The 25794-nt window shown below is 47.0% G+C and overlaps 1 protein-coding gene across 1 annotated transcript in view; it reads right to left on the reverse strand.

Moving 5' to 3' along the window:
- Window positions 1-25794, reverse strand: part of Triagg1_5044 (uncharacterized protein) — a gene marked incomplete at both ends in the record, with an annotated part of 62775 nt that overhangs the window by 17043 nt on the left and 19938 nt on the right. Inside the window, 2 exons of the mRNA XM_062899515.1 lie at window positions 44-14951; window positions 15000-25749. Of these exons, the coding sequence (XP_062755869.1) occupies window positions 44-14951; window positions 15000-25749 (25658 nt within the window). The remainder of the gene's footprint in view (window positions 1-43; window positions 14952-14999; window positions 25750-25794) is intronic.

Consider the following 25794-nt stretch of genomic DNA (forward strand, 5'->3'; position numbering starts at 1 on the left):
CCAATATTCGCTGGCAGCACTGCAGTCTATATCCATCACATACTTCACAAAGCCAGCATATGGGAGAAGTGAGGGAATATTAGTACCACGGTAGAACGCGTGAAGCGTACTCATTATCAGCGGCAAAGTCCATCCGTCGAAAATGGTGTGGTGGATGTTCCAAGCGAAATACTTTTCTCCATCCTGTTCAATAATAGCATATCGGCAGAGAGGAGAACCATAGCCCACTTCGGAATTTTCCGCGGACATGATGAATGAGCGGAGATCGGAAGATGCATGCCACTCAACAGGGTCTTTAATGACGGCCTGGTAGGCAGAGCCATCAACAAGGACGATTCGCGTCCTGAGTGCTGCACAAGCTTCAATAGTCTGGTCCCAGGCATGCTTGAAGCGCTCGATATCGACACCAGCAGTAAGGCGGTATAGATGCTTTGCAACATATGATCCAGGCTGCTTGACAGCTAGAACCATCAGACCTTCCTGTAATCGAGTACAAGGATAGACATCCTCGATAATGGCGGTTTTAAATAGATCGGTGCACTGAGACCGCACTTCAGTAAATACTGTATCCATTAAAGAAGCAGGGATGATGCTGAAAGGCTTAGTCTCGTATACGGGCAGGATTTCACCAGTGTTGGCAGCTTCAGCCATGTCCGATAAGCGAGGATCGTTGAAGATGGTAGCCACTGTAAGTGCAATGTTGTTTCGCTGTGCCAAGGAGACGAGCTGAATAGCAGTGATCGAGTCTCCTCCAATGCGGAGAAAGCTGTCATTCTTACCAATAGACTCAGCATCAATCTGCAAAACCTGGGCCCAAAGTTCTCTGAGCTTGAATTCCAGAGGAGTGCTTGGTGGTTCACTCTTGCCAACAACAGGCGCAAATCGCAGGCGGTCATGTGTTGACAAATTATGGGCGTGAGAGAGCAGAGCATTGCGGTTGATTTTGCCATTAACCGTCTGTTCGGGTTTGCCCTCAAACAGTAGATAAGATGATGGAATCATGTAGGAGGGCAATACCATTCCAAGGGACGAGTCAATGTCGGAAATCGTAGAGCGAGCATCATCTGTGACGATTTCCATGAATTGAAGGATTGAGTGAGCGGCCATTTCGCCTTCCGTGTACCATAGGAAAGCGAACAAACTGTCATGCCCTTGCTCGTCCTTGACAACAGCCACGATAGCATCCATATTCTTTGGCAGGAACTCGTGGATACGTGACTCGATTTCGCCAAGTTCAACACGCTGACCATGAAGCTTAACTTGGGTATCTTTACGACCAATAAATTCGAAAGTGCCATCCGCGTTACGTCGAACTAAATCGCCAGTCCTGTAAACCATCTTCTTACTGTCCCCTGGAAGCCAGTCGACATTCTCTATCCAGTTAGACGCAACTTCGGCGGTGACGTTTAGGTATCCTCGAGCAAGCATTGGGCCTTCAATAAGAAGTTCACCGATGCATCCTACAGGGACAAGTCTCCTATTATCGTAAGGTTCAACTACCCAGAAAGCTGAAGAAATCGGCCTTCCAAGGTTAGTTGACCGGCCAATCTTACAAACAGCAGGATTCCAGGCGCAAATAGAAGCTTCCGCAGGACCGTATAAGCCGTGCAGCTCGGTGTGGCTGATCCAGCGGTCTGCACATCTCTTACTAATGGCCTCACCACCCAAACAGAGAACCTTGAGATCAGGAACGTCAGCTGGCGAGAGAAGATCCGCCACCGTAGGGGTAAGGAACACCCAGTTAGCTTTTGTCGCATTAATAGCTCCTGCAAGGTCATTAAGACGAGCGTGGTCTGACGGAATGCAAACAGTTGCGCCACGCATAAGGGAAACAAGACAGTCGAGTACGCCAACATCGAATGTGTAGGCAGAGAACTGGAATACGCGCGTGCCAGGTCTAATGTTAAGATCGCTGCCATAAGCATTACTAGATGAGCACAAACTGTTATGCTGAATAACCATTCCTTTGGGCTTTCCAGTTGATCCTGATGTGAATAGCACAACGCTTGCATTTTCTGGCCGCACCACAGAATTGGTAGCGGCTGCAGAATCGGATAGTTCAATCAATAGAGCCTCATCGACAAGGAACACCTCAATGCCGAGATGACGAGCAGCATCTTGGCAAGACGGGCTAGCAACAACTAGAGATGACTTGGTATCTTCAATGATACCACGAAGGCGAGCAACGGGTGCGTTGGGGTCGAGGGGGACAAAGGCACCGCCAGCCATTTGAATAGCAACCATTGCAACAACTGCCCACGTGGACTTTGGGAAGCATAGAGGAATGAGAGATTCAGGTCCAACGCCGAGCGCCTGAAGTCTCCACGCCAGGCGAGATGCAAATATACCCAGTTCTGCGTAGGTAAGGTTGCCATCCCAAGAAGCAATAGCGGGATCGCTGGGTTGCTCCTTAATGCGTTTTTGAATAAGCCAATGTGTGCATGACTCCGTAGAAGGCTTAAGTCGAGTAGATGCAAGAGCGTGCTGAACGTCCCAATCGCCAACCAGATTAATACTCTCAAGTGTGTCGTCAGTTTCACCCAAAAGCTGCTGCATAACATGGTCAATATGATTCGAGAGTGCAGATACCTGAGTCTTAGTTAAGACTTCGGAATCATAAAAGAAACGCTGAAGAACATGGTTCTCGAAAGGATTAATGATAATAACAAGGGGATAATTAAAGTAATTTTGCATGGCATCATCGGTGCGGCTCTGTTCCTCGTCGCCGTAGACCAAGATGTTGCTTTCAGCGTCCTGCTCTGAGACAGTGGTTGCAGGTGGCTGAATAACAAGCAAGCTCGAAAAGTCACAAACGTCTCTAGCATCGCGGCTTAGTTTAGAAATATTTTGGAGGCCGAATTGTTCATAGGGAACCATTTCATGTGCTTGATTTTGAATGTTAGCAAGGAATTGGAACTTGGTGATCGCGCGATCCAAGTGAACTCGAACAGGAATAGTTGCAATCATTGGGCCTGGCATAGTCTCTAAACCAGCAACCGGGGCATGGCGACCTGACACAGTAGTACCAAAGCTTACATCATCAGTGTCACAGTATCGCGCAAGAACAATCGCCCAAGCAGCCCTTAAAGTAGAAGCCATGGTGATGGTGGTCCGCTGAGACTGTCCCAATCTGATAGTGGACTTTAACATTTGCGTTGATGACGATGAACCGGTTTGGCGGGCTGGGAAAACAGCCCTCTTGGAGCCAGACAGTTGCTCTCGCCAGAAATCTGCTGCAACTGTATGATTTAGCTCCATGTTGTACTTGATAAACCCAGAATACGGCTGTAAAGCTGCAACCTCGCCGCCGAAATAAACGGTGAACAGGGTATTCAGCAATATGCGCATCACCCAGCCATCATATATCGAGTGGTGGGCTGACCACACGAAATATTTATTGTTATTATCTTCGAGTATTCCGTACCAACAGAGAGGTGCTCCATAGCCCATCTCCAAGTCGCGAGGAGAGTTGGTGATTGTGGCAAGTGTATCATTCTCTAGGGATTGCCATTGATTATCTTCCCTGAGGAGCAACTGTATTGGTGCTCCATTTAGCAAGACAATGCGCGTTCGCATGTTACCACAAAGCTCCACGGTGCGACTCCACGCGGCTTTGAAACGATCTGTATCGACAGAATTATCAAGTCTGTAAACATATTTGGCAACATACGAGCCCGGTTGCTTCACCGTTAACGCCATCAGACCTTCCTGCAGTGAAGTGCAGGGATACGCATCTTCAATGATGTGATTATCAAGAAGGCTGTTAGACGTGCGGAATTCACCACCGAGCACCAGGGCACGAGTCTGTTCGTTCAAAAGACTGAACGGGGCAATGTGCTCCTGTTGCCCCTTGTCTTCCTCCAAAAATACTGCCTTGGATGCGACAGCGAGTAGCCGAGAGTCATCAAAGATGTCCTTGATTACGAATGAGATTCCCGCTTCGCGCGCCTTTGACACAAAGTAAATCGCAGTGATAGAATCGCCACCAATCTGAAGGAAGCTATCGTCACGACCAATGGATTCAATGGGAAGATTAAGTATTTCGCTCCAGATAGCCTGGAGGAGAGTTTCCATCTCCGTCTGGGGTATGCGCTTCTTGCTATTAATAAGCGAATAGTGCATTAGTTGATCCCTATCAAGAGAGGCTGTCATTTCCTTGAGTGTCTTCCTATCCAATTTTGTGGAGGTAATATAAGGCATGAATTTGCAGGGAATAAACATCGTAGGGATCATATAGCGCGGAAGAGTTACACCGAGCTCGCCGACCATAGCAGTAACGTGATTCTGGACGTCGTTGTCGAGAGGGAGATATATATCGCTGGCTTTGAGGTCTGACGAGACAGACTGAGAATCGTCATTAAAGCAGATATATGAAACCAGGTTCGTTCCTGTTTCTGATTTCAGAACATCAACAGCAACCTGCTTGACACCTTTGAGTGATTCGCGAATATGGTGTTCAACTTCGCCTAATTCCACACGAAGACCACGGATTTTAACCTGGGTATCTTTACGGCTGTAAAACTCAAGCGTACCATCAGGGTTGTAGAAGCACAAGTCGCCCGACTTGTAAAAACGGCTCCAGAAGTGAGGGTTAGAGTCTTTCTTCGGCACCCATGACGGCAATGCAGTAATAATAGACTCTTTATTCTTCTGGGGATCAGCGAGGTATTCGCGGAGTAGTGTTGGACCCTGTAAGACGACTTCACCTAAACAACCAATTGGTGTTAACTTATTCGAGTCTTCCGCATTAACAATCCAACATTGCCCTCCAACCGGTCGTCCGATTGTTAAAGGTGACTCATCAATGGAAGACCACTCGTGCAAAGTAGAGAACACACAAGTTTCAGCAGGCCCCCAGCCATTAATCAGCCGTACCTTACCGAACCATGCGTCAAGAATATCCCTTCCCACAGCCTCGCCGGCTAACAGCAATAGCTTAAGACTAGGTACGTCTTCAGGCTTTAACGTTCGAACGAAAGAAGGCGTTAGGAAGGCCCAATTAATGTTTCTGTCCAGGATGAAATCCTTTAGACTATTTATTCTTATCTCTTCTGATGGCACACATACGCAAGCTCCGCTGATTAAAGGAGCCACAATCTCACCAATAGAGAGATCAAAGACATAGGCAGCAAATTGAAGAATTCTGACGTCTGGAGTTAAACAAAGCCTCTTGGCGATAGCAGTTTGACTCGTGCAGACAGCGTTGTGCTGCATAACGAGACCCTTTGGTGTTCCTGTGCTACCCGAAGTGAAGAGAATATAGGCAGCGTTGTTTGGCGATACGTTGACAGCGGGGTTACCGAGACCATTGTGAATTATAAAAATGTCATCAATGAGACTGAAGGAGACTTCGATGACATGATCAACTAATTTGCTGCAGAGAGCAGCGTTGACGGGTGACGAAAGAGCTACTTTGGCCAGAGTCTGGCCCACAATCTGCCGCAGACGTTCTTCAGGGTGAGATGGGTCAAGCGGTACCCATGCGGCGCCAACTTTGTTAATTGCAATTATGGAAACGAAGAACCAGAGAGACTTCTCAAAGCAGACGTGGACTAGATCGTCAGTCTTGATACCTGCCTTGAGTATATGATGGGCTAGTCCATTAGCAGCCTCGTTGAGTTGGTTGTAGCTCATCTGGCCATCCCAGGCGCAAATAGCTGGTGCTTCTGGTCTGATGCGTGCTTGTTTCTCTATAAGGCTGTGAATGCAGGTATCCAGGATTTCGGGATCTTCAAGATTCCATCTCTTCGCTTGCTCAAGATCCCATTCGCCGGAAATGGTGACAGAGCTAAGAGCATCATTAGACTCATGAACTAGCTGGTTTGCAACAACATCAAATTGATGAGATAGGGCCTGCATTTGGACTTCTGACAAGACTGTCGAGTCATATGTAAGAAGAAGCTCGATGGAACTGTCAAAGATATGTCCTTGTATCACGAGAGGGTATGTGAAATAGTTCTGCATTAGTTGTTCACCGCTTCTTACTTCGGTCGCTGGCGTTAGGAGGGGATCAGAAGATTCCTTGCTTCTAATCAAATCCAAATGAGTTCGGGGTTGTATAACAAGAAGAGAAGAGAATTCGCAAGCATCTCTCGCATCTGCGCTCAATTTAATAATATTTTGGAGACCGAATTGCTCAAACGCAATCATCTCAGTTGCTTGAGACTGAATGTTGCTAAGGAAGTGGGAAACTGATTGACTAGCATCAAGGCGAACACGAATCGGGACTGTTGCCACAACTGGACCTGGCATTTCAGTAAGACCGTTTACAGGAGCTTGACGGCCAGAGACAGTGGTTGCGAATGTGATATCATCGGAATCACAGTAGCGAGCAAGAAGAATTGCCCAGGTAGCACGAAGAATAGTAGCCTTTGTGGCAACAGTCTTGACGGATGGAGGGAAAGATATCGTCTTATTCATCATACGAGTGATACCACTATGGGATTCAATCCGAGGCATTGGGGGGTAGGTAGCACGCTTAGCATTTCGCATCTGCTCGCGCCAGAAGTTGCTGGCCTTGTCTGTATTGATATTAACCGTGTAGCGGATGAAGGAGGAGTAGGGCAGAAGTCGAGGAGGCTCTTGGTTCAAGTATACACTGTAGAGCGTGTTCATGATGATTCGAATCGTCCAGCCATCATGAACAGCATGATGCGACGCCCAGACGAAGTGATGGCCAGACTCAGCATCCTCAACCAATGCATAACGGTTGAGACGAGAACCGTAAGTCATCTCAGAACGAGTCATATCGATAGCACCCTGTAAATTTGTTGGATATGTGTCATCCCACTCAGCGGGCCCGTCAATCAATAACTGAACGCAAGTATCATCAATGATGATAATGCGGCTTCGAAGATTAGCGCAAAGCTGGAGTGTTCGCTCCCAAGCAGCTTTAAACCGGACGAGATCTACGCTACCCGACAACTTATACACGTACTGTGCGACGTAAGAACCACGCTGTTTGACAGACAAAGCCATGAGCCCTTCTTGTAATTTTGAACAAGGGTAGGCATCTTCGACAGTTTGACTCGGGGATAATGATATCTGAGATCGTATATCATCACTGTGAACCATAGCACAGAAATGATCAGATAGTAAACTGAATGGAATAACCGACATATCTTCATCAACTGCGTCAAGGGCGTGAACCTTGGAAGCAACTGCAGATAGACGAGGGTCGTCAAAAATTTCCTTTACAGAGATGGAAAGCCCAGCCTCGCGACACGCAGTGACGAGATGGATGGCGATGATTGAGTCTCCTCCCAATCCAAGGAAGCTATCATCGCGGCCAATAGAGTCGGTCGAAATTGATAATATTGCCGACCAGATCTTTTGTAGTTGATATTCCATAGGAGTTACGGGCATACGCTTACTGACCCCATATAGCGAAAACCTGTTTAATTCGGATTGGCTGAGAGCTGCTGTGTGTCTTTTAAGCTCCTTTCGGTCAAGTTTAAAAGATGTTATGCTGGGCATGTAACTGCATGGGATGTAGAATGTAGGAATCATATAACGTGGCAAAGCCGCGCTTAATTCACCTACAGCCTCAATAAGCGTCTCTTGAAACTCAGCATCGGAGGGGGCAAATGGGCCATTGGCATCAGCTTCGTGAAGTTGTCTCATCTCGTCGTTGAAACATAGGTATGCTACCAGATTAGAGCCGTTGTCTGTTGTTAGAACGTCTACAACAATCTGGCGGATTGCTTTAAACGAGGTTTGGACGTGATACTCAACCTCACCAAGCTCGACACGAAGACCACGAATCTTAACCTGCGTATCCTTGCGGGATGAAAACTCGATCATGCCGTTGGTATTATAAAAGCATAAGTCACCGGTCTTATAAAATCGGTTCCAGTTGTCTTTATCCGGACGGGGCGCCCATTCTAGTAAATTATTCGTGACTGTTTCCCGCGTCTTTTGAGGGTCACCGAGATACTCGCGAAGTAAAGTTGGTCCCTGGATCACTACCTCCCCAAGAGTCCCGATTGGTGCAAGACGCTGAGGGTTATTTAGATCGACAATCCAGCAGAAACCACCAACAGGGCGGCCAATGGTTAAAGGTGGCTCATCAACAGATTCAAATTCATGAATACTGCTAGCGATAACTGTTTCTGCAGGGCCCCAGCCATTCAGGAAGCGAACGCGACCAACCCAGGTCTCCAAAACATCTCGTGGCAAAGCCTCGCCTGCTACAAAAACCAATTCCACGCTCGGAACGTTGCTGGGGTGAATAGTACGCAAGAAGGATGGTGTAAGATAGAGACAGTTGATGTTCATGTCCCGGATGAAGTCGACTAGGCTATTCATGCGTGCGTGTTCGGAAGGGACACATATGCAGGCCCCTTGGAGTAATGATAAGATAATCTCCATAACAGAGAAATCGAATACATACGCGGCAAATTGTAGAATACGGGCTTTTGAGCCATGGCGGACTCTTTTAGCAATTGCGTTTATATTTGTGCATAAAGAACCGTGCTCTATCATGAAGCCTTTAGGCGTGCCAGTTGAACCTGAAGTGAAGAGAACATACGCCACAGCTCGCGAAGTGATATTGACTTCGGGACTATTGAATCCGTCTTCTTTCGGGAGCATATTGTCGAGGTCTGAAGTTACCTCAATGACGTTGTCAACTAAGCCTGAGCAGAGGGCCACGTTGCCTGGTGAGGCTAAGGCCAGGGTGGCCTTAGTTTGGCTGATAATTGATCGTAATCGTTGCTCTGGATGTGAAGGGTCCAATGGGACCCAAGTTGCACCCGCCTTGTTTATTGCGATTATTGAGACTGTGTACCATGCTGATTTTTCAAAGCAAAGATGAACAAAATCGTGGGGCTTGACGCCGTAAACGTTGATGAGGTAATGAGCCAACCTGTTGGCTGCTATATTAAGCTCGCCATAGGTATAATTTCCATCCCAGGCAGCAATAGCTGGAGCCTGTGGACTCAAGTTGACCTGTTTTTCAAACAAGTCATGCATGCAGGCATCAATAACTTCCGGTATCTCAGAGTTAATATCCATAGCCTTCTGGACATCATATGGTGAAGAGATTGAGACTGTTTCTAGAGTAGCAGGCTTATTGGTAGTTAGTTGCGTCATTACATGACTGAAGTGGTGAGATAATGCAACTAATTGAGCTTCGGGAATGATGTTCGAGTCATAAATGAGCGTTAAGTCTACATGATTATCATATAAGTGACCCTGAATCATAAGGGGATAAGAGAAGTAGTTCTGAAGAGCACCATCCCCACTAATGCCGGTGTCAACGAAGATACTATCATCGTTACTCATGCCACCAAGATGTTGCATAGGATGAACGACTAGAAGGCTGCTAAAGTTGCATGCATCGCGTGTATCGTCGCTTAATTTAGCGATATTTTGAAGACCATATTGTTCAAAGGCGACCATCTCCACAGCCTGTCTTTGAATACCTGCAAGGAAATCAGAGACAAGCTGCTGGCGGTTAATACGTACACGGACCGGCACAGTGGCGATTATAGGGCCAACCATTTCTAAAATGTCTGGGATGGGCGCCTGTCGACCGGATATAGTAGTACCAAACGTCACATCATCTGAATCGCAGTATCTAGCAAGGACAATAGCCCAAGTTGCTCGGAAGACTGTAGCCATTGTAATGGCCGAGTTTTTCATGCTTGAGGGGATCTCAATAGACGTTTGCAACACTTTAGTAGCAGCATCTTTGGGGTGAGAAACATCGCTTGTTGGCGGGAATATCGCCTTTTGGGCGTTGTGAAGCTGCCCTTTCCAGTAGTTGACCAAAGTATCCTCTTCGAGTTGAAGGGTGTATTGGATAAATCGAGCATATGGCGGGAGAGGCGGAACGTCAATACCCCTGTAAACCTTGAATAGCGTATTCAGGATATTCTGCGTTGACAGACCATCAAAGACAGCATGATGCATATGCCATATGAAGTATGTATTGTTGCCATCTTGAATAAGTGCATACTGGCAAAGCCGTGAACCATATCCCATCTCAAGAGATTGAGATTGGACGAGACATGACTGTAGATTGTCGTCGATTTCATCCCAGGTAATATCGCCATGAATGACGACTTGGATGGAACGCCCTCCAGTTTGGATGATCCGCGTTCGTAAGGCGCTGGCTATCTCAACTGTGCGCTCCCAGGATACCTTAAATTTATTAACGTCAACATGTTCTGAAAGCTTGTAGACATATTTGGCGATGTAAGAACCTGGCTGCTTTACAGCGAGAGCCATGAGACCTTCTTGGAGACTGCTGCAGGGATAAGCATCTTCGATGAATTGACCATCAGCAAGAGCATGTGTCAGAACAAGATCTTCAACATTGGTAGGCAAAAGACTGAATGATTCAATTGCCGCCACAGCATTGCCACCTTCGCCCTCGTCAATAGCTTTAGCAGCGACCGAACTCAGGCGGGCATCATCAAAGATATCGTTCACCGTAAGGCCAATTCCGACGTCGCGGGCCATTGAAACAAGTTGAATAGCAGCAAGCGAGTCACCACCAATGCGCATAAAATTATCGTGTCGGCCAATTGAACTTTCCGGCAAATCTAGAATCTCAGCCCAGAGCTGCTGGAGACGAACTTCCATCTCGGTCTGGGGTTCTTGTTTCTCATTATCCAGCAAGGAATAAGTTTCCAATTGGTCTTGACTAAGCTCGGTGGTTAAACTTCGAAGCTTAACACGGTCCAACTTGGAAGACGCAATGAAGGGCATGTATTCACAAGGAATAAACATAGTCGGAATCATGTATGTTGGTAGTACAGAGTTTAGCTCGGTAAGCATCTTGTCCAGCTTAGATTTCAGCTCGGTACCGATAGCCAAGAATAGGTCTTTGCCTTCAAGACCAGTACTCTGAGCTGGAGTCTTCGTAACATCAGAAAAGCAGAAATAAGCAACCAAGTTAGCCCCCTTTTCGGTTTTGAAGACATCGACAGCAACCTGGCGAACGCCCTCCAAAGAGCCTTGAATGCGGTGTTCAACTTCGCCTAACTCAACACGCAATCCACGAACCTTGACCTGCGTGTCTTTTCGGCTAGCAAAATGAAGTATGCCATCATGATCGTAAAAACCCAAATCACCTGTTTTATAAAATCGGTTCCATAACCCAGATTGGCGTTGAGGAGCCCACTCAGGAAGCTCAGTCACTGTAGCAGTAATTGTTTTCTCAGGGTCCGCGAGATACTGCTTGAGGAGAGAAGGACCTTGGACAACAATTTCGCCTAAACAGCCAGTGGGCGCAAGTCTCTGAGGGTTGTTAGCATCAACAACCCACACATGCGCGCCAACAGCCCGGCCAAGCTTCATGGGAGACTCGGTATTTGAGTGCCATTCGTAAAGTGAACTAAAAACGCAGGTCTCTGCAGGACCCCAAGCATTAATAAATCGTGTATTGGGAAGACCGAACCAAGCGTCGAGTACATCTTGAGTTGTAGCCTCGCCAATAAGAAGTAGCAGCTTAAGATTGGGGAAATCTTTGGGTTTCAAGGTCCGAGTGAATGACGGTGTCAGATATGCCCATGTGACATTGAAGTCGCGGACGAAGCCATCAAGGCTATTAAGGCGCATGTGATCTGATGGAACACATACGCAAGCACCGTTCATTAGAGACTGCATGATTTCGCCCACTGACACATCGAAAACAAACGATGAGAATTGCAGCATTCTAACAGTGTGGTCAAGACCCAGCCATCCACTGATTGCTGCTTGGCTTGTGCAAAGTGCTCTGTGTTGCATCACAATACCCTTTGGCATACCGGTAGATCCCGACGTGAATAAAATGTAGGCAGCGTCGGCAGGGGTTACATTAATATCCGGCCCCTTTTCGCTAATGCCGTATGAATTCAAAAGCTCGCTGTCCATTGCAGATGAAACTTCAACTACGCATTCCACCACTTGCTCACAGAGGCTTGTGTTGACAGTTGAAGCAAGGGCCAACTTGGCATCAGTTCGACTAGCAACAGCTTGGAGTCGCTGGAGAGGATGCGAAGGATCAAATGGAGCCCAAGCAGCGCCGGCTTTATTGATTGCCAGAATAGCCACGACATACCACTTGGACTTCTCAAAGCAAACATGCACAATGTCGCCAATGCTGACTCCATAGTTATTAACGAGGAGGCGCGCCAATCTATTAGCTGCGCGGTCTAATTCACCATAGGTAAACTGTCCGTCCCAGGCATTAATAGCAGGTGCATTCGGTCTCCGTTCAACTTGTCTCGTAATAACATGATGAATGCAGTCATCAATGATCTCGGGTCCAGCACCATTAGATTTCTGGGCAAGCTCTAGATCGAATGAACCAGCAACTGAAATATCTCCCAGCTTGCCATCACTTTCCTTCGTCATCAATTGCTGTACAACGTTGCTAACGTGGTGGCAAAGAACGGTCGACTGTGGCTCGGAAATAACTGTAGGATTATAGATCAAAACGAGGTCGGCATGGTCATCGTAAACATGACCCTGGAGAACCAGAGGGTAGTTATAATAGTTTTGAACCAAATCCTCAAGCTCTACCTGAACGGGGGTCAAAAAGGCATCATTTGACTGCATGCCGAATTCTTGTCGTTGGACCGGTTGGATTACCAAGAGTGATGTAAAATCACAAGCATCTCTTGCATCACTGCCTAATTTAGCAATAGTTTGAAGACCATACTGCTCATATGGCACCATTTCGTGAGCTTGGTTTTGGACATCCTGTAAGAATTGAGAAATTCTCTGATCTTTGTCAAGCTGCACGCGAACTGGGACAGTTGCAACTGCCGGGCCGGCCATGTCTAGAAGGCCATATACAGGTGCTTCTCTGCCAGAGATTGTAGCTCCGAAGCAAACATCATCACTTTCGCAATATCTTGCAAGAATAATTGCCCAGGCAGCTCTTATAATGGTAGCCTTCGTGGCGACACTCCTGGATGATGTCGAAAATTTCACAGAAGTAGATATGGTACGAATCTTCTGTTCAGTGGCAGTAGATCTCGGCGCGAGATCGGTCTTTGGGAAGCTGGCCCGCTTGGCATTTTGAAGCTGGGTTCTCCAATAATTACTCGCAGCTTTCTGTTCAAGTTCCATGGTGTACCTGATGAAGCCCGCGTAATCCTTGGGAAGTCCCAGTTCGAGGCCCTTGTAGGCCTGACCGAGTGTATTAAAAATCACAGAGACAGCCCAGCCATCGTGTATTGAGTGATGGATCGTCCATAAAAAGTACTTGTCACCGGATGTGGACTCATGGATAGAGTATCTGGATAGAGGCGTGCCGTACGTCATGGTATACGAGTGAGTAACGCGAACAGCGTCATTCAGATCCGTAGAATCTTGGTAATCCCAAGCAATGCCCTCCTTGACTACCAGCTGAACGCAAGTATTGTTGACCATGATAATTCTGGTTCTTAAAGTAGGATGCCGGATGATGGTCTGCTCCCAAGCAGATTTAAAACGAGTAATATCAGCTTCCTGGGGTAGGCGGTAAACATATCTCGCAATATAGCTTCCTGGTTGGCTCGCGGATAACGCCATCAGACCTTCTTGAAGCTTGGTGCACGGATATGCGTCTTCAACGGTCTGGCCTGCGAGCAACTTGAGCTGCCGTGCGACACTGGAACCGACGACGATGTCACGGTTCTCAGGGCTGAGAAGACTGAACGGTGATATAGCCAGCGGCTGTTGTTGATCCTCAGCATCAAGTTCCTTAGCCTTATTGGCGACAGCCAGTAGACGTGGGTCACGGAAGATATCCTTTACAGCAAGATGAATCCCGTGCTCTCGAGAAATGCTCACTAGACGGATGGCTGTAATTGAATCACCCCCGAGCCCTAAAAAGCTATCATCACGACCAATGGCATCAACTGGTATGTCAAGAATCTTTGACCAGATACGTCGAATAAGATTCTCCATTCGCGTCTCGGGAGCCCTCTTTTTACCACTTAGTAGAGAAAACACAGCCAATTCAGACTTGGTAAGGGTCTCGGTGCAACGCCGAAGCTCGCCCCTATCGAGCTTGGTAGATGTGATAGAAGGCATATACTTGCAAGGGATAAACAGAGTTGGAATCATGTACCTAGGAAGAGCTACATTAAGCTCCCCTACAACAGCTGTCAGACGAGCTTGTAAATCCTCATCCAGCGGTTGAAATGGTCCAGAGGGATCGGCTTCGTGGATCTGGCGGGTTTCATCACTAAACGAGAAATACGCCACGAGGTTGGTGCCATTATCTCCCTTGAAGACGTCAACGGCGATTTGATGGGCACCATCTAAAGCGACCTGAACGGCATGTTCAACTTCACCTAATTCAACTCTTAAGCCACGTATCTTGACTTGTGTATCCTTGCGGCTGGAAAACTCAATAGTTCCATTAGGATTATACTTGCAAAGATCTCCTGATTTATAAAAGCGGCTCCAACTGGCCTGCTCGCGGAATGGTGCCCACTCGGGGAGAGATTCAACAACAGCAGCGTCGGTACGTTCTTTATCTGATAAATACTCGCGTAGAATCGTTGGGCCTTGAATTACAACCTCGCCTAAGATACCGGTTGGCGCGAGTTGAGACGGATTTTCTGGGTCAACTATCCAACAGAATGAACCCACGGGACGACCGACGGTAAGAGGACTCTCTTCAGCCGATTGCCATTCATGCAATGCACTAAAGCAACAAGTTTCGGCAGGACCCCATCCATTAATCAGACGGAGCTTGCCAAACCAGGTTGTGAAAACGTCTCGAGGAACGGCTTCACCCGCAAGTAGTAGAAGCTCTAGGTTAGACACCTCAGATGGTCTGATTGTACGAACAAAGGATGGTGTCAGATATGCCCAAGTAACAGCCTTTGTGTTGATGAAGTCAACGATGCCACTCATGCGGGTATCCTCTGATGGAACACATATACAAGCACCAGCGATTAGCGGTCCAACAATCTCGCCAATTGATAAATCAAAGACAAACGCAGCAAATTGCAACATTCGAACTTTTGAGTTTAGACCTAGTCTTTTGGCAATAGCTACCTGTGACGTACAGACGGATCCATGTTCCATAACAAGACCTTTTGGAGTTCCTGTGCTACCAGACGTGAATAGCACATATGCGGCGTTACGCGGAGAGATGCCCACAATAGGACCATACGCACTGGCTTCAGTTGCCAATAGCTTATTATCAAGCTCGGCGTTTACTTCGACTACTTCGCCAACGAGAGTAGCACATAGGTTGGAGTTGGCTGAAGATGACAGAGCCAGTTTAGCGCGGGTCTGGGAAACGACTTGACGGAGGCGTAATTCTGGATGTGAGGGATCGAGGGGAACCCAGGCAGCACCGGCTTTATTGATCGCAGTAATAGCGACAAAATGCCAAGCGCTCTTCTCGAAGCAGACTGGAACTAAATCTTCTGGCTTGATGTTATATTTACTGACAAGGAAATGTGCCAGCCTGTTGGACGCCTCGTTTAGTTGCCTATAGGTGAAATCGCGATCCCAGCTCACGATAGCGGGAGCATCTGGCTGAGCAGTAGCCTGGTGCTCAATTAACTGATGAATACAAGACTCAACCATATCGGGAATCTGGCTATTCTGCCTCATAGAATTGGCAAGGTCCCAGTCACTAGCCAAAGAGACAGAGCCTAGCTCCTGGTCTGATTGAGAAGCCAGCTGTTTCATGACTATTTCGAATTGGTGGGATAGGGCAATCATCTGGCTCTCTGGTAGCACATCCGCATTGTAAATCAGAACGAGATTGATGAAGCTTTCGTGCATGTGTCCTTGAATAACTAATGGATAGCTAAAATAATTTTGGACTGTGTCGCCAATTTCCTTTTCAACCTCTGCATGGACAAAAATAGCGTCTGCATTGTCATCCACATAGGACAGCGATTGTATAGGTTGAATCACAAGCAGACTGCTGAAACTGCAGGCATCTTTAGCATCAGAACTAAGCTTGGAAATATTTTGTAAGCCAAATTGTTCAAAGGGAATCATGTCGTTTGCCTGGCTTTGAATAGTTTGTAAATAATTCGCAATAGACTGGGTACGGTCCATGAGAACGCGGACCGGGACTGTCGCAATTGCAGGTCCGGTCATGTCTGCAAGGCCACGAACTGGCGCTTGCCTACCAGATATTGTGGTACCAAAGGTAACATCATCAGAGTCGCAGTATTTAGCTAACACAATGGCCCATGCAGCTCGAAGCATAGTAGCTTTTGTGACTGAAGTCTTGCCCATATTGGGCAGTTCAATCGCCTTCTCAAACGTGAGCGTGGTGTTTTTCTTCTTCTCATGCACCGACGATGGTGTTGCTGGGAAAACTGTTTGTCTTGCTCCTTGGAATTGAGCCTTCCAGTAATCAGCTGCAGCATTATTGTCAATATTCAGAGTGTACTGGACAAATCGTACATAAGGCTCTACAGCCACAGTACTTTGGTTGCGGAAGATGGAGTGAAAAATGCCCATAGCGACCCTTATTCCCCAACCGTCAAAAATGGCATGGTGCATAAATAATGCGAAATATGTTTCACCACTTTCTTCAATAAGGGCATATCGAGCCAACGTGGAGCCATAAGCCATCTCACAGGTTTCAGCGGCATGCATATAAGAACGCAAAGAGTGTTCATCAGTTGATTGCCAAGAAATATCATTTTCTAGGACCGCCTGGATGGAGATGCTATCGATATTAAAGATTCTAGTGCGAAGGTTGGGTAACAGGCGAACTGTCTCCTCCCAAGAGGCCTTGAAGTGTGAGATATTGACGTTACGGGAAATTCGATAGAGGAATTTAGCAATGTACGATCCAGGCTGCTTAACAGCGAGAGCCATGAGACCCTCCTGAAGTTTCGTACATGGATAGGCATCCTCAATTCCCCTATCCGTTGGAAGATTGTATTGACTTTGAATACTCTGGCTGAGAACGACACTTTTAAGGGAGTCGTCCAGAAGACCGAAGGGTTCAATATGAACCACTTCTTCGCCATCTTCACCAATCTCAGTGGCTTTGGACGCAATAGCCAACAGCCGTGGATCGTTGAAGATATCTCTGACGGTAATTCTGACGTTGGCGTCTTGAGCGACAGAAACGAGTTGAATTGCAGAAATAGAATCGCCGCCAATTTGAAGGAAGGAATCGTCACGTCCTATCGCGTCGATACTAAGATTCAAGACCTGTGCCCATAGTTTCTGAATGCGGCTCTCCATAGCTGTCTGCGGGGCGGTTTTCTCTTCGTTAGCGAGCGAGTAGACAGCCATTTCCTCTTGGCTAAGAGAAGCGGCCAGTTCCCTCAACTTCTTGCGATCTAATTTGGTTGAAGTCGCCAGAGGCATGTAGGTACATGGAACGAATGCACTCGGCACCATGTATCGGGGCATGAGGGTACCCAGAGTTCCTATCAGGCTACTAATTGTAGCCTGGAGATTTCCTTCAAGTGGCGAAAATATCACGTTTCCAACTGTCGCTTCATCAAGGCTCATGGGTTCTTTGGCATCAGAGAAACAAACGAAAGCGATGAGCGATGAGCCAGCATCAGATTTGACAACGTCTACAGCGACCTGTCGGACACCTTCGAGATTGGCCTGAATATGATGCTCAATCTCTTCAAGCTCGAGACGCTGCCCTCGAATCTTAACTTGGGTGTCTTTACGGGTACAATATTCTATATTTCCAGATTCGTTAATAAAGCCCAAGTCACCTGTGAGGTAGAAGCGATCCCAATGAAGAGAATCGCGCTGTGGAACCCATTGGGGAAGACCCGTAACAGTAGCGGTAGCTGTTTTGACAGGATCGGAGAGATATTCACGTAGCAGATTTCGGCCTTGTATAACAATTTCTCCAACAGTTCCTGAGGGTGCCATGCGTGTGGGATCGCCTGGATCGACAATCCAGCATGAGCCGCCGACTGGTCGACCGATAACCTTGGGCGATTCATTAACTGAAGTCCACTCGTGAATACATGCGATAACGCAGCATTCGGTTGGACCCCAAGCATTAAGAAGTCTGACCTTTCCAAACCATATATCGAGAATTTCACGTGTAGGAGCTTCGCCAGCAGCTAATAGCATGTCAAGGGAAGGAACATCCTCGGGGCGGATAGTTCGAGCCAGAGTCGGAGTCAGAAGCGCGCAGGTAATTTGATGTTTTCGGATATACTCTGTTAACTCGTTCATCTGTTCGTCCCATGAGGGAACAAAGAGACAAGCACCAGTGAGGAAGGTTGAGCCAATCTCAAATAATGCAGCATCAAATGAGTAAGACGAGAACTGAAGAACCCTAAATTCTTCCTGGAATTGAACAGCCTGTGATAGAGAAGTTTGACTGGTGCAAAGTGACGCGTGTTCAATCACGACACCTTTTGGTACACCTGTGGATCCGGAAGTGAATAAGATATAAGCGGCATCGCTGGGCGTGACTTCCACGGCTGGTCTTTTGGCGCTCCATTGACTATTGAGAGCCAATTTGGCGTCAAGTTCAGGTGTCAGTTCAATAACTTTTGGCAATAAACCAATACACCTGTGAGAATTTATAGCCGAGGCCAGTGCTAGCTGAGAGCCAGTTTGACTAATGATCTTCTGATATCGTTCAGCTGGGTGAGATGGGTCAAGGGTTGACCAGGCTGCGCCAGCCTTATTGATAGCCAGGGTAGCGATGAGGAACCAAGCCGACTTTTCGAAGCATACATGAATAATATCTCCGACTTTGACTCCGTGCTCAGCAACAAGATACTGGGCAATGCGGTTCGTTGTCTCCGTCATTTCTTTATAGGTAAACGACTTATCCCAACCAGAAATAGCCAAAGAGTCACTTCTAACCAACGCAACTTCGTCAACCATTTCATGGAAGCATCGTTCAACAGCGTCGGACGTTCTGCTATTGAGTTGAAGAGCCTGGCCAAAATCCCAGCTACTTGATAGAGATATACTACCAAGGAGCATGTCGCCTTTGCTAGTAAGTTCTTGAATAGCATTATCAAAATGACGAGACAAGGCCTGCATCTTGCTATCTGATAGAATTTGAGAATCATAGTTAAACATGAGGTTGATGGTGTTTTCGTAAAGATGGCCTTGGATAACAAGAGGATACGAGAAGTAATTTTTCATGATCTCTGCCTTTTTAGCAATGGCCGACTCAGCTGGGACCAAAAGTGCATCATCGCTGCGATATTCCAATTGATCGATGGGTTGGATAACCAACAGTGAGGTAAAATCACAAGCTTCCTTGGCATCCAAGCTGATCTTTGAGATATTCTGTAGACCATACTGTTCGTAAGGTATCATACGCAGAGCTTGATTCTGGACGCTCTCTAAGAAAGCAGATACAGTCTGCTGTTTATCAAGGTGAATTCTAGCAGGAACAGTTGCAACAGCAGGGCCAGCCATATTAGTGATACCACTGACAGGGGCCTGACGACCGGAGATTGTGGTACCAAAGGTTACATCATCGCTTTCAGAGTATCGAGAAAGTACAAGAGCCCATGCCGCTCGTAGGAGAGTGGCCCTGGTAATTGGAGAGCCGACAGTCCGAGTGTAATTAATGGACTTCTCCAGAACATTCATAGCGTTAGGTCGATATGGTGTAACTGGAGGGAACGTGGCTTTCTTTGCGTTATGCAATTGGTCTCTCCAGTACTTGACAGTATCCTCATTATCAACGTCCATAGTGAACTTGACAAATCTAGCATAAGGTACGGGTTGTGCTGGCTCTACGCCACGGTAGAGCGCATGCAATGTGTTCATCAATATCGGCACTGTCCAGCCGTCGAAAATAGCATGATGAATTGACCACAAAAAGAAAATCTCGCCACTACTCTGCTTAACCAGTGCAAACTGAGAGAGGGGAGATCCATAAGTCATATTGACCGATCTCATATCAGAAAATGCGGTATGTAAATCAAGGCTGAGTGCCCAGGTGATGGGCTCATTTGTAACAATTTGGGTGGCTCGTCCATCAACAAGGGCAATTCGAGTTCGAAGGTTGTCGCAAAGAATAACAGTCTGCTCCCAGGAAGCTTTAAAACGAGAGATGTCCACATACTCGGGTATGCGATAGACGAACTTGGCAATATATGAGCCAGGCTGTTTGACAGACAACGCCATGAGGCCTTCTTGTAGGGCAGTGCAAGGATAGGCATCCACAATAGTTCCAAAAGCCAAGTTACACTGTGCGCGAAGGTCATCACCTATGGCCAATTGCTGTAATTTCTCGCTAAGAAGCGAGAAGGGAGGGATGACTAGAACTTCCTGTTCTTCTGCATGCACCTCCTTGGCACATGAGGCGACGGCAAACAATCGCGGGTCATCGAAAATATCCTGGGCCGTCAATGACATGCCCTTCTCGCGGGACATAGTGACGAGGTGAATAGCAGTAATTGAATCACCGCCCAAGCCCAAAAAGCTATCGTCAAGGCCAATATTCTCAGATGGGATAGCTAATAGTCGAGACCAAATGGCTTGAAGATCTTTTTCCATTTTTGTTTCCGGTGCGCGCTTCTTTTGCGTTTGAAGAGAGTACATCATGAGCTCTTCTTGTTCGAGTACAGCAGTTCGTCGTTTAAGGTCATTCCTATCTAACTTTCTTGAAGTGATGTAAGGCATGTACCGGCAAGGAATGAAAAATGTTGGAACCATATATCGCGGCAATGAGATGTTTAGCTGGCCTATCACCGTAGTGAGATGTCCCTGCAATTCGTCATCCATTTGGACAAATGGACCACTATCATCGGAGGAAGCACGAGTACCAGTAATCTTGATTTCATTGGTAAAGCAAAAGTATGCCACCAGACTAGCACCGATGCCGGATCTGATGACATCGACAGCAACCTGCTGAACGCCGCTGAAGGCAGTCTTGACGTGGTGTTCAACTTCACCCAATTCAACACGAAGGCCGCGGATCTTGATTTGCGTGTCCTTGCGACTCACAAATTGAATGGTTCCGTCCGCATTATATAAGGCAAGGTCACCAGACTTATAGAATCGATTCCAGTACTTAGCTTTACGATTCGGGGCCCAGGCAGGAAGGTTCTTAACCATACTAGCTGAGGTGCGGACCGGGTCGTCCAGGTATTCCCTTAGTATTGTTGGTCCTTGGATAACAATCTCGCCCACGGCTCCGATTGGGGCTATTTTATGGGGATTTTCTGGATCAACAATCCAGCAGAAACCACCCACGGGGGAACCAATTGTGAGAGGTGACTCATCAATAGATTGCCATTCATGGAGGGTAGACACCACGCAGGTCTCAGCTGGCCCCCATCCATTGATTAAGCGGACCTTGCCAAACCAAGCATCCATGATATCTCTAGTAACAGCTTCACCTACTAGGATCACTGCTTCTAGATTTAGTGCGTCTTCGGGCTTGAGCGTTCGAATTAACGACGGCGTAAGCCAAGCCCAATTGATGTCGTTCTGTTGAATAAATTCAGACAGCGCATTCATTCTGTCGTGGTCCGACGGGATACATAAACAGCCGCCGGTAATAAGTGTGGCAACAATTTCACCAACCGCAGCATCGAACACATAAGAAGCAAACTGCAGTGTCCTGACGCCAGAGGGAAGTCTCAGACGCTTTACAGCAGCCGTTTGTGCTGTGCAAAGGCTTCTATGCTCCATGACGAGACCCTTCGGAGTACCAGTGGATCCGGAAGTAAAAAGCACGTATGCGGCATTGGAGGGAGAAATTTCGCAATCAGGGCCCCGATCAGAGAGCTCAGTCTTGTTCAAAATCTCATCCGTAGTAGACGAAACTTCTACCACATGCTCTACAAGGTCAACGCACGTCGAAATGTTTGAAGGCGAGACCAGAGCAAGCCGAGCTTTGGTTTGACCAACAACCTGTTGGTGACGCTGAGTAGGGTGGGAAGCGTCTAACGGAACCCAAGCACCGCCGGCTTTATTAATGGCCAAAATCGCAACCACAAACCAGCATGACTTCTCGAAACAAACGTGAATAAGCTCGTCATTCTTGATCTCATACTCTGCCACAAGGTGGTTTGCCAATCTGTTGGCAGCTTGGTCGAGCTGACTATATGTAAAATTTCCATTCCAACTGCGAACAGCGAGAGACTCCGGTCGAATGATTTTCTGTTGCTCAACGAGAGTATGCAAGCAAGATTCAATAAGCTCAGGTACTTCGTTGTTCTGACGTATAGCATACTCAACATCCCATGGACCTGACACAGACAAGTCCCCAAGAGTCCTATTGCTGTTGTCCGCTATAACAAGCTGCTGTGCAACATGCTCAAATTGATGGGCCAAAGCGAGCAATTGTTGCTCAGATAAAATATCCGCGTCGTAAATAAGGACCAAGTTTACTGAGTCTTCGTATACATGGCTCTGCACAACAAGAGGGTAGGAGAAGTAGTTTTTCATATACTCTTCCAAATCTTTAGTCGTCGCACTCATGTGTTCTAAGATGGCCTTATTATTGCCAGTATCAAGCAGCTTCTTCATCGGCTGGATGACCAAAAGCGATGCAAAATCACAAGCTTCTTTAGCTTCAATATTTAATTTTGCAATATTCTGCAGACCGAATTGTTCAAATGGAATCATTTCAGAAGCTTGGTTTTGAATACCCTGAAGAAATTCTGGAATAGATATAAGCTTATTCAGTCGAACGCGTACCGGAACAGTGGCAACAACTGGGCCAACCATTTCGGTTATGCCAGGAACCGGAGCCTGTCTACCAGAAATTGCAGTTCCAAAGGTAACATCATCGGTATCACAATGTTGTGCGAGGATAATGGACCATGTAGCACGCAAAATAGAGGCCATGGTGATCGTGGTCTGTTGAAATTGCGGCAGCTCAATAGCTTTCTCAAGTACTCGTGTTTTAGACTGCTTATGGCGGGCAAGGGCTGCAGGGAATGGCGCCCGCTTCGCATCCAACAACTGCTCAGTCCAGAAGGCCTTGGCAGCATCAGCATTAAGGTCAATAGTATAGCTGATGAAACGAGCATAAGAGGTAAAGGGGGCAAGGTGATTGCCCATATACGCAGAAAATAGGGTGTTTAAGACCAAGCGAGTAGTCCAGCCATCAAAAACAGCATGGTGGATAGACCACACAAAATAGCTACTTCCATCGGCTTGCTGGATGAGGGCGTGATGACTCAATGCAGAACCATAGCCCATGTGAGGACTCTGATTACCCTGGAGATATGACTGGAGGGTCATATTCATCGTATCTTCCCAAGGAGATACGTCTTTCAAGATGACTTGAATAGTAGTGTCGCCTGAGAGCACGATCCTAGTGCGTAGGTTGCTGCATAGTTCCATAGTGACCTCCCACGCGTGTTTAAAGCGTGCGATATCAGTATTCTCAGAGAGCCGATAGACATTTTTGGCCACGTGAGAACCCGATTGCTTAATAGTTAAAGCCATAAGTCCTTCTTGGAATGTTGTCACAGGGTAGATATCTTCAATAACGGCTGTGCCGGATAATCCACACTTGGCACGAACGTCTTCTAGTACTGAATCCAGGTCCATCGTAGGTACCATTGAGAATGGTACCACATCATGGACTGACTGTGATATATCCTCCACAGCTGTTAAAGCCAATGAGGATAGCTTAGAATTAGCAAATATGCTAGCCACTGTTAAACTAACACCAGACTGTTGTGCAAGTGCGACTAGATGAATCGAAGTAATTGAATCACCGCCAATTTGAAGGAAGCTGTCATTCTTGCCAATATCCCGGGGATCGATTTTGAGGACCTGAGCCCACAGCCCTGCCAACTTCTTCTCCATGGGAGTGCCAGGGGCGATGTAGTCACGCTTGACCATGGAGAAAGCGGTAAGTTCTTCCAATGATAAAGCGGCGGCAGTGGCAATTAACTTCTTCCGGTCAATTTTCATCGAGGTGATGAATGGCATTCTCTTCACGGGTAAGATGCTGGTGGGCACCATATAGCCCGGAAGAGACATCTTCAAATGCTCCATAATAGTAGCCAAAGCTAGGCGTAGATCATCGTTGAGTAAAAGGATGTTACCAGAAGATGCCATCTTTTCCTTAAACGAGATGAAGCCAATGAGGGCATCGCCAACCTCACGATGAACCACATCAACAGCCACGTGTTCAATATTAGGTAATGATCTCTTGACATGATACTCTATTTCGCCGAGCTCAAGGCGTTGTCCGCGAAGCTTGACTTGTGTATCCTTTCTACCAAGGTACTCCATCTCCCCGTTGACGTTATACCGAACAAGGTCACCAGTCAAATAGAACCTGTGCCGGCCGGGGATCGTGGATCTGGGTAAACAGTCTATATGAGTCATGAACGAAGCTGCAGTGCGTTCGGCATCGTTTATATAGCCGCGAGCAAGGGCATTTCCTTGAATAACCAACTCGCCAATGCAACCGATGGGAGTTAGCTTATTGTAGTCGGTCGGATCAACTATCCAACAAGCGCTGTTGAAGCCGCGTCCAATTATGCGAGGAGAGTCAGTAGCTTTGAAATCGTGTGTTGTCGCATAATTACAAGCTTCAGCTGGCCCATAGCCATTGACCAGACGAAGGCGATCGCACCACATCTCAAGGAGATCTTTAGAAGAAGGTTCGCCGCCAAGGACGAGCAGCTGTAATGACGGAACTTGTTCAGGTGTAAAGGTCCGAACGAACGAAGGTGTTAACATAGCAGTATTTACTCGGGCCTCTCGCATGAAAGAAGGAGCTCTTTGGAGTCTTTCATCATCAGATGGCACGCAAACCGTACCACCAAATGAAAGAGTGGTAAAAATCTCTCCCAAACTTCCATCAAAAATGTAGTTGGAAAATTGGAAGACACGAGAAGACGGATTGAGATTATATATGCGCCCGTGTCCCAAAGTGCTAGTGACAAACGCAGAGTGCTCCATCAACACACCCTTTGGTTTACCAGTAGATCCGGAGGTAAATAGAACATAGGCTGCATTGCTAGGTTCAGCCTTGGGCTGAATCTCTTGGAAAGCATCATAAATCGATGAAAGCTCTTCAAGTAATTGAGGTGTAAGCTCCACCATGCTAGATGTCAAATTCTCACAAGGGACGGATGATGAAGGTGAGACGATCATGATCTCGGCTCCAACTTCTCGGACTAGAGCTTCCCGGCGGTTGTGAGGATGTGATGGGTCAAGAGGTAGGAATGCACCACCAGCTTTTAGGATGGCGAGCATGGCGACGATCGCCCACGATGACTTGTCAAAACAGAATGGAACAACAGATTCCGGTCTCACACCAAGCTCATGCAAGTGATGGGCCAGGAGGTTCGAGAGACGATCTAAAGTAGCATATGTCATTGTGCCTTCATTTGAGTAGATGGCCTCATGTTGGGGATCTTTAAGTGCTTGTTGGGTAATAAGCTCATGCACACAAGCACTAACCATTATGGGCTCTTTCACATTATAACTGATGGCCTGCTGTAGATCCCATGGTCCGGCAACAGTTATGTTCTCCAGCCTCGCCTCGGCATCTTGGGTAAGCAACTGCTGAACCACATGATCGAATTGGGTGGACAATGCCTGGAGTTGATTCTCCGCAAGAACGTTGTCATCGTATATGAGCAACAAGTTGACCGCACCATCATCATGTAAATGAGCTTGAATAACAAGAGGATAAGAGAAATAATTTTGCAGTCTCTCTTCTGTAGTATCCTCGTCCATGTCTGGGGATACAAGAATGGATGTTGCATTGCTGACAATGCTAGACATAGGCTGAATAACCATGAGAGATGAAAAATCGCAAGCATCCTTAGCTTCTGGACAAAGCTTAGAGATTTCTTGCAGACCAAACTGCTCATATGGAATCATGTCGGTTGATTGAGCCTGCATACTTTCAAGGAATTCTGCGACTGTCTGTTTATGATGTAA

The sequence above is a fragment of the Trichoderma aggressivum genome, assembly GCF_033847375.1.
Source record: "Trichoderma aggressivum f. europaeum strain CBS 100526 chromosome Unknown scaffold_017, whole genome shotgun sequence".
In the NCBI taxonomy this organism is placed as follows: domain Eukaryota; kingdom Fungi; phylum Ascomycota; class Sordariomycetes; order Hypocreales; family Hypocreaceae; genus Trichoderma; species Trichoderma aggressivum.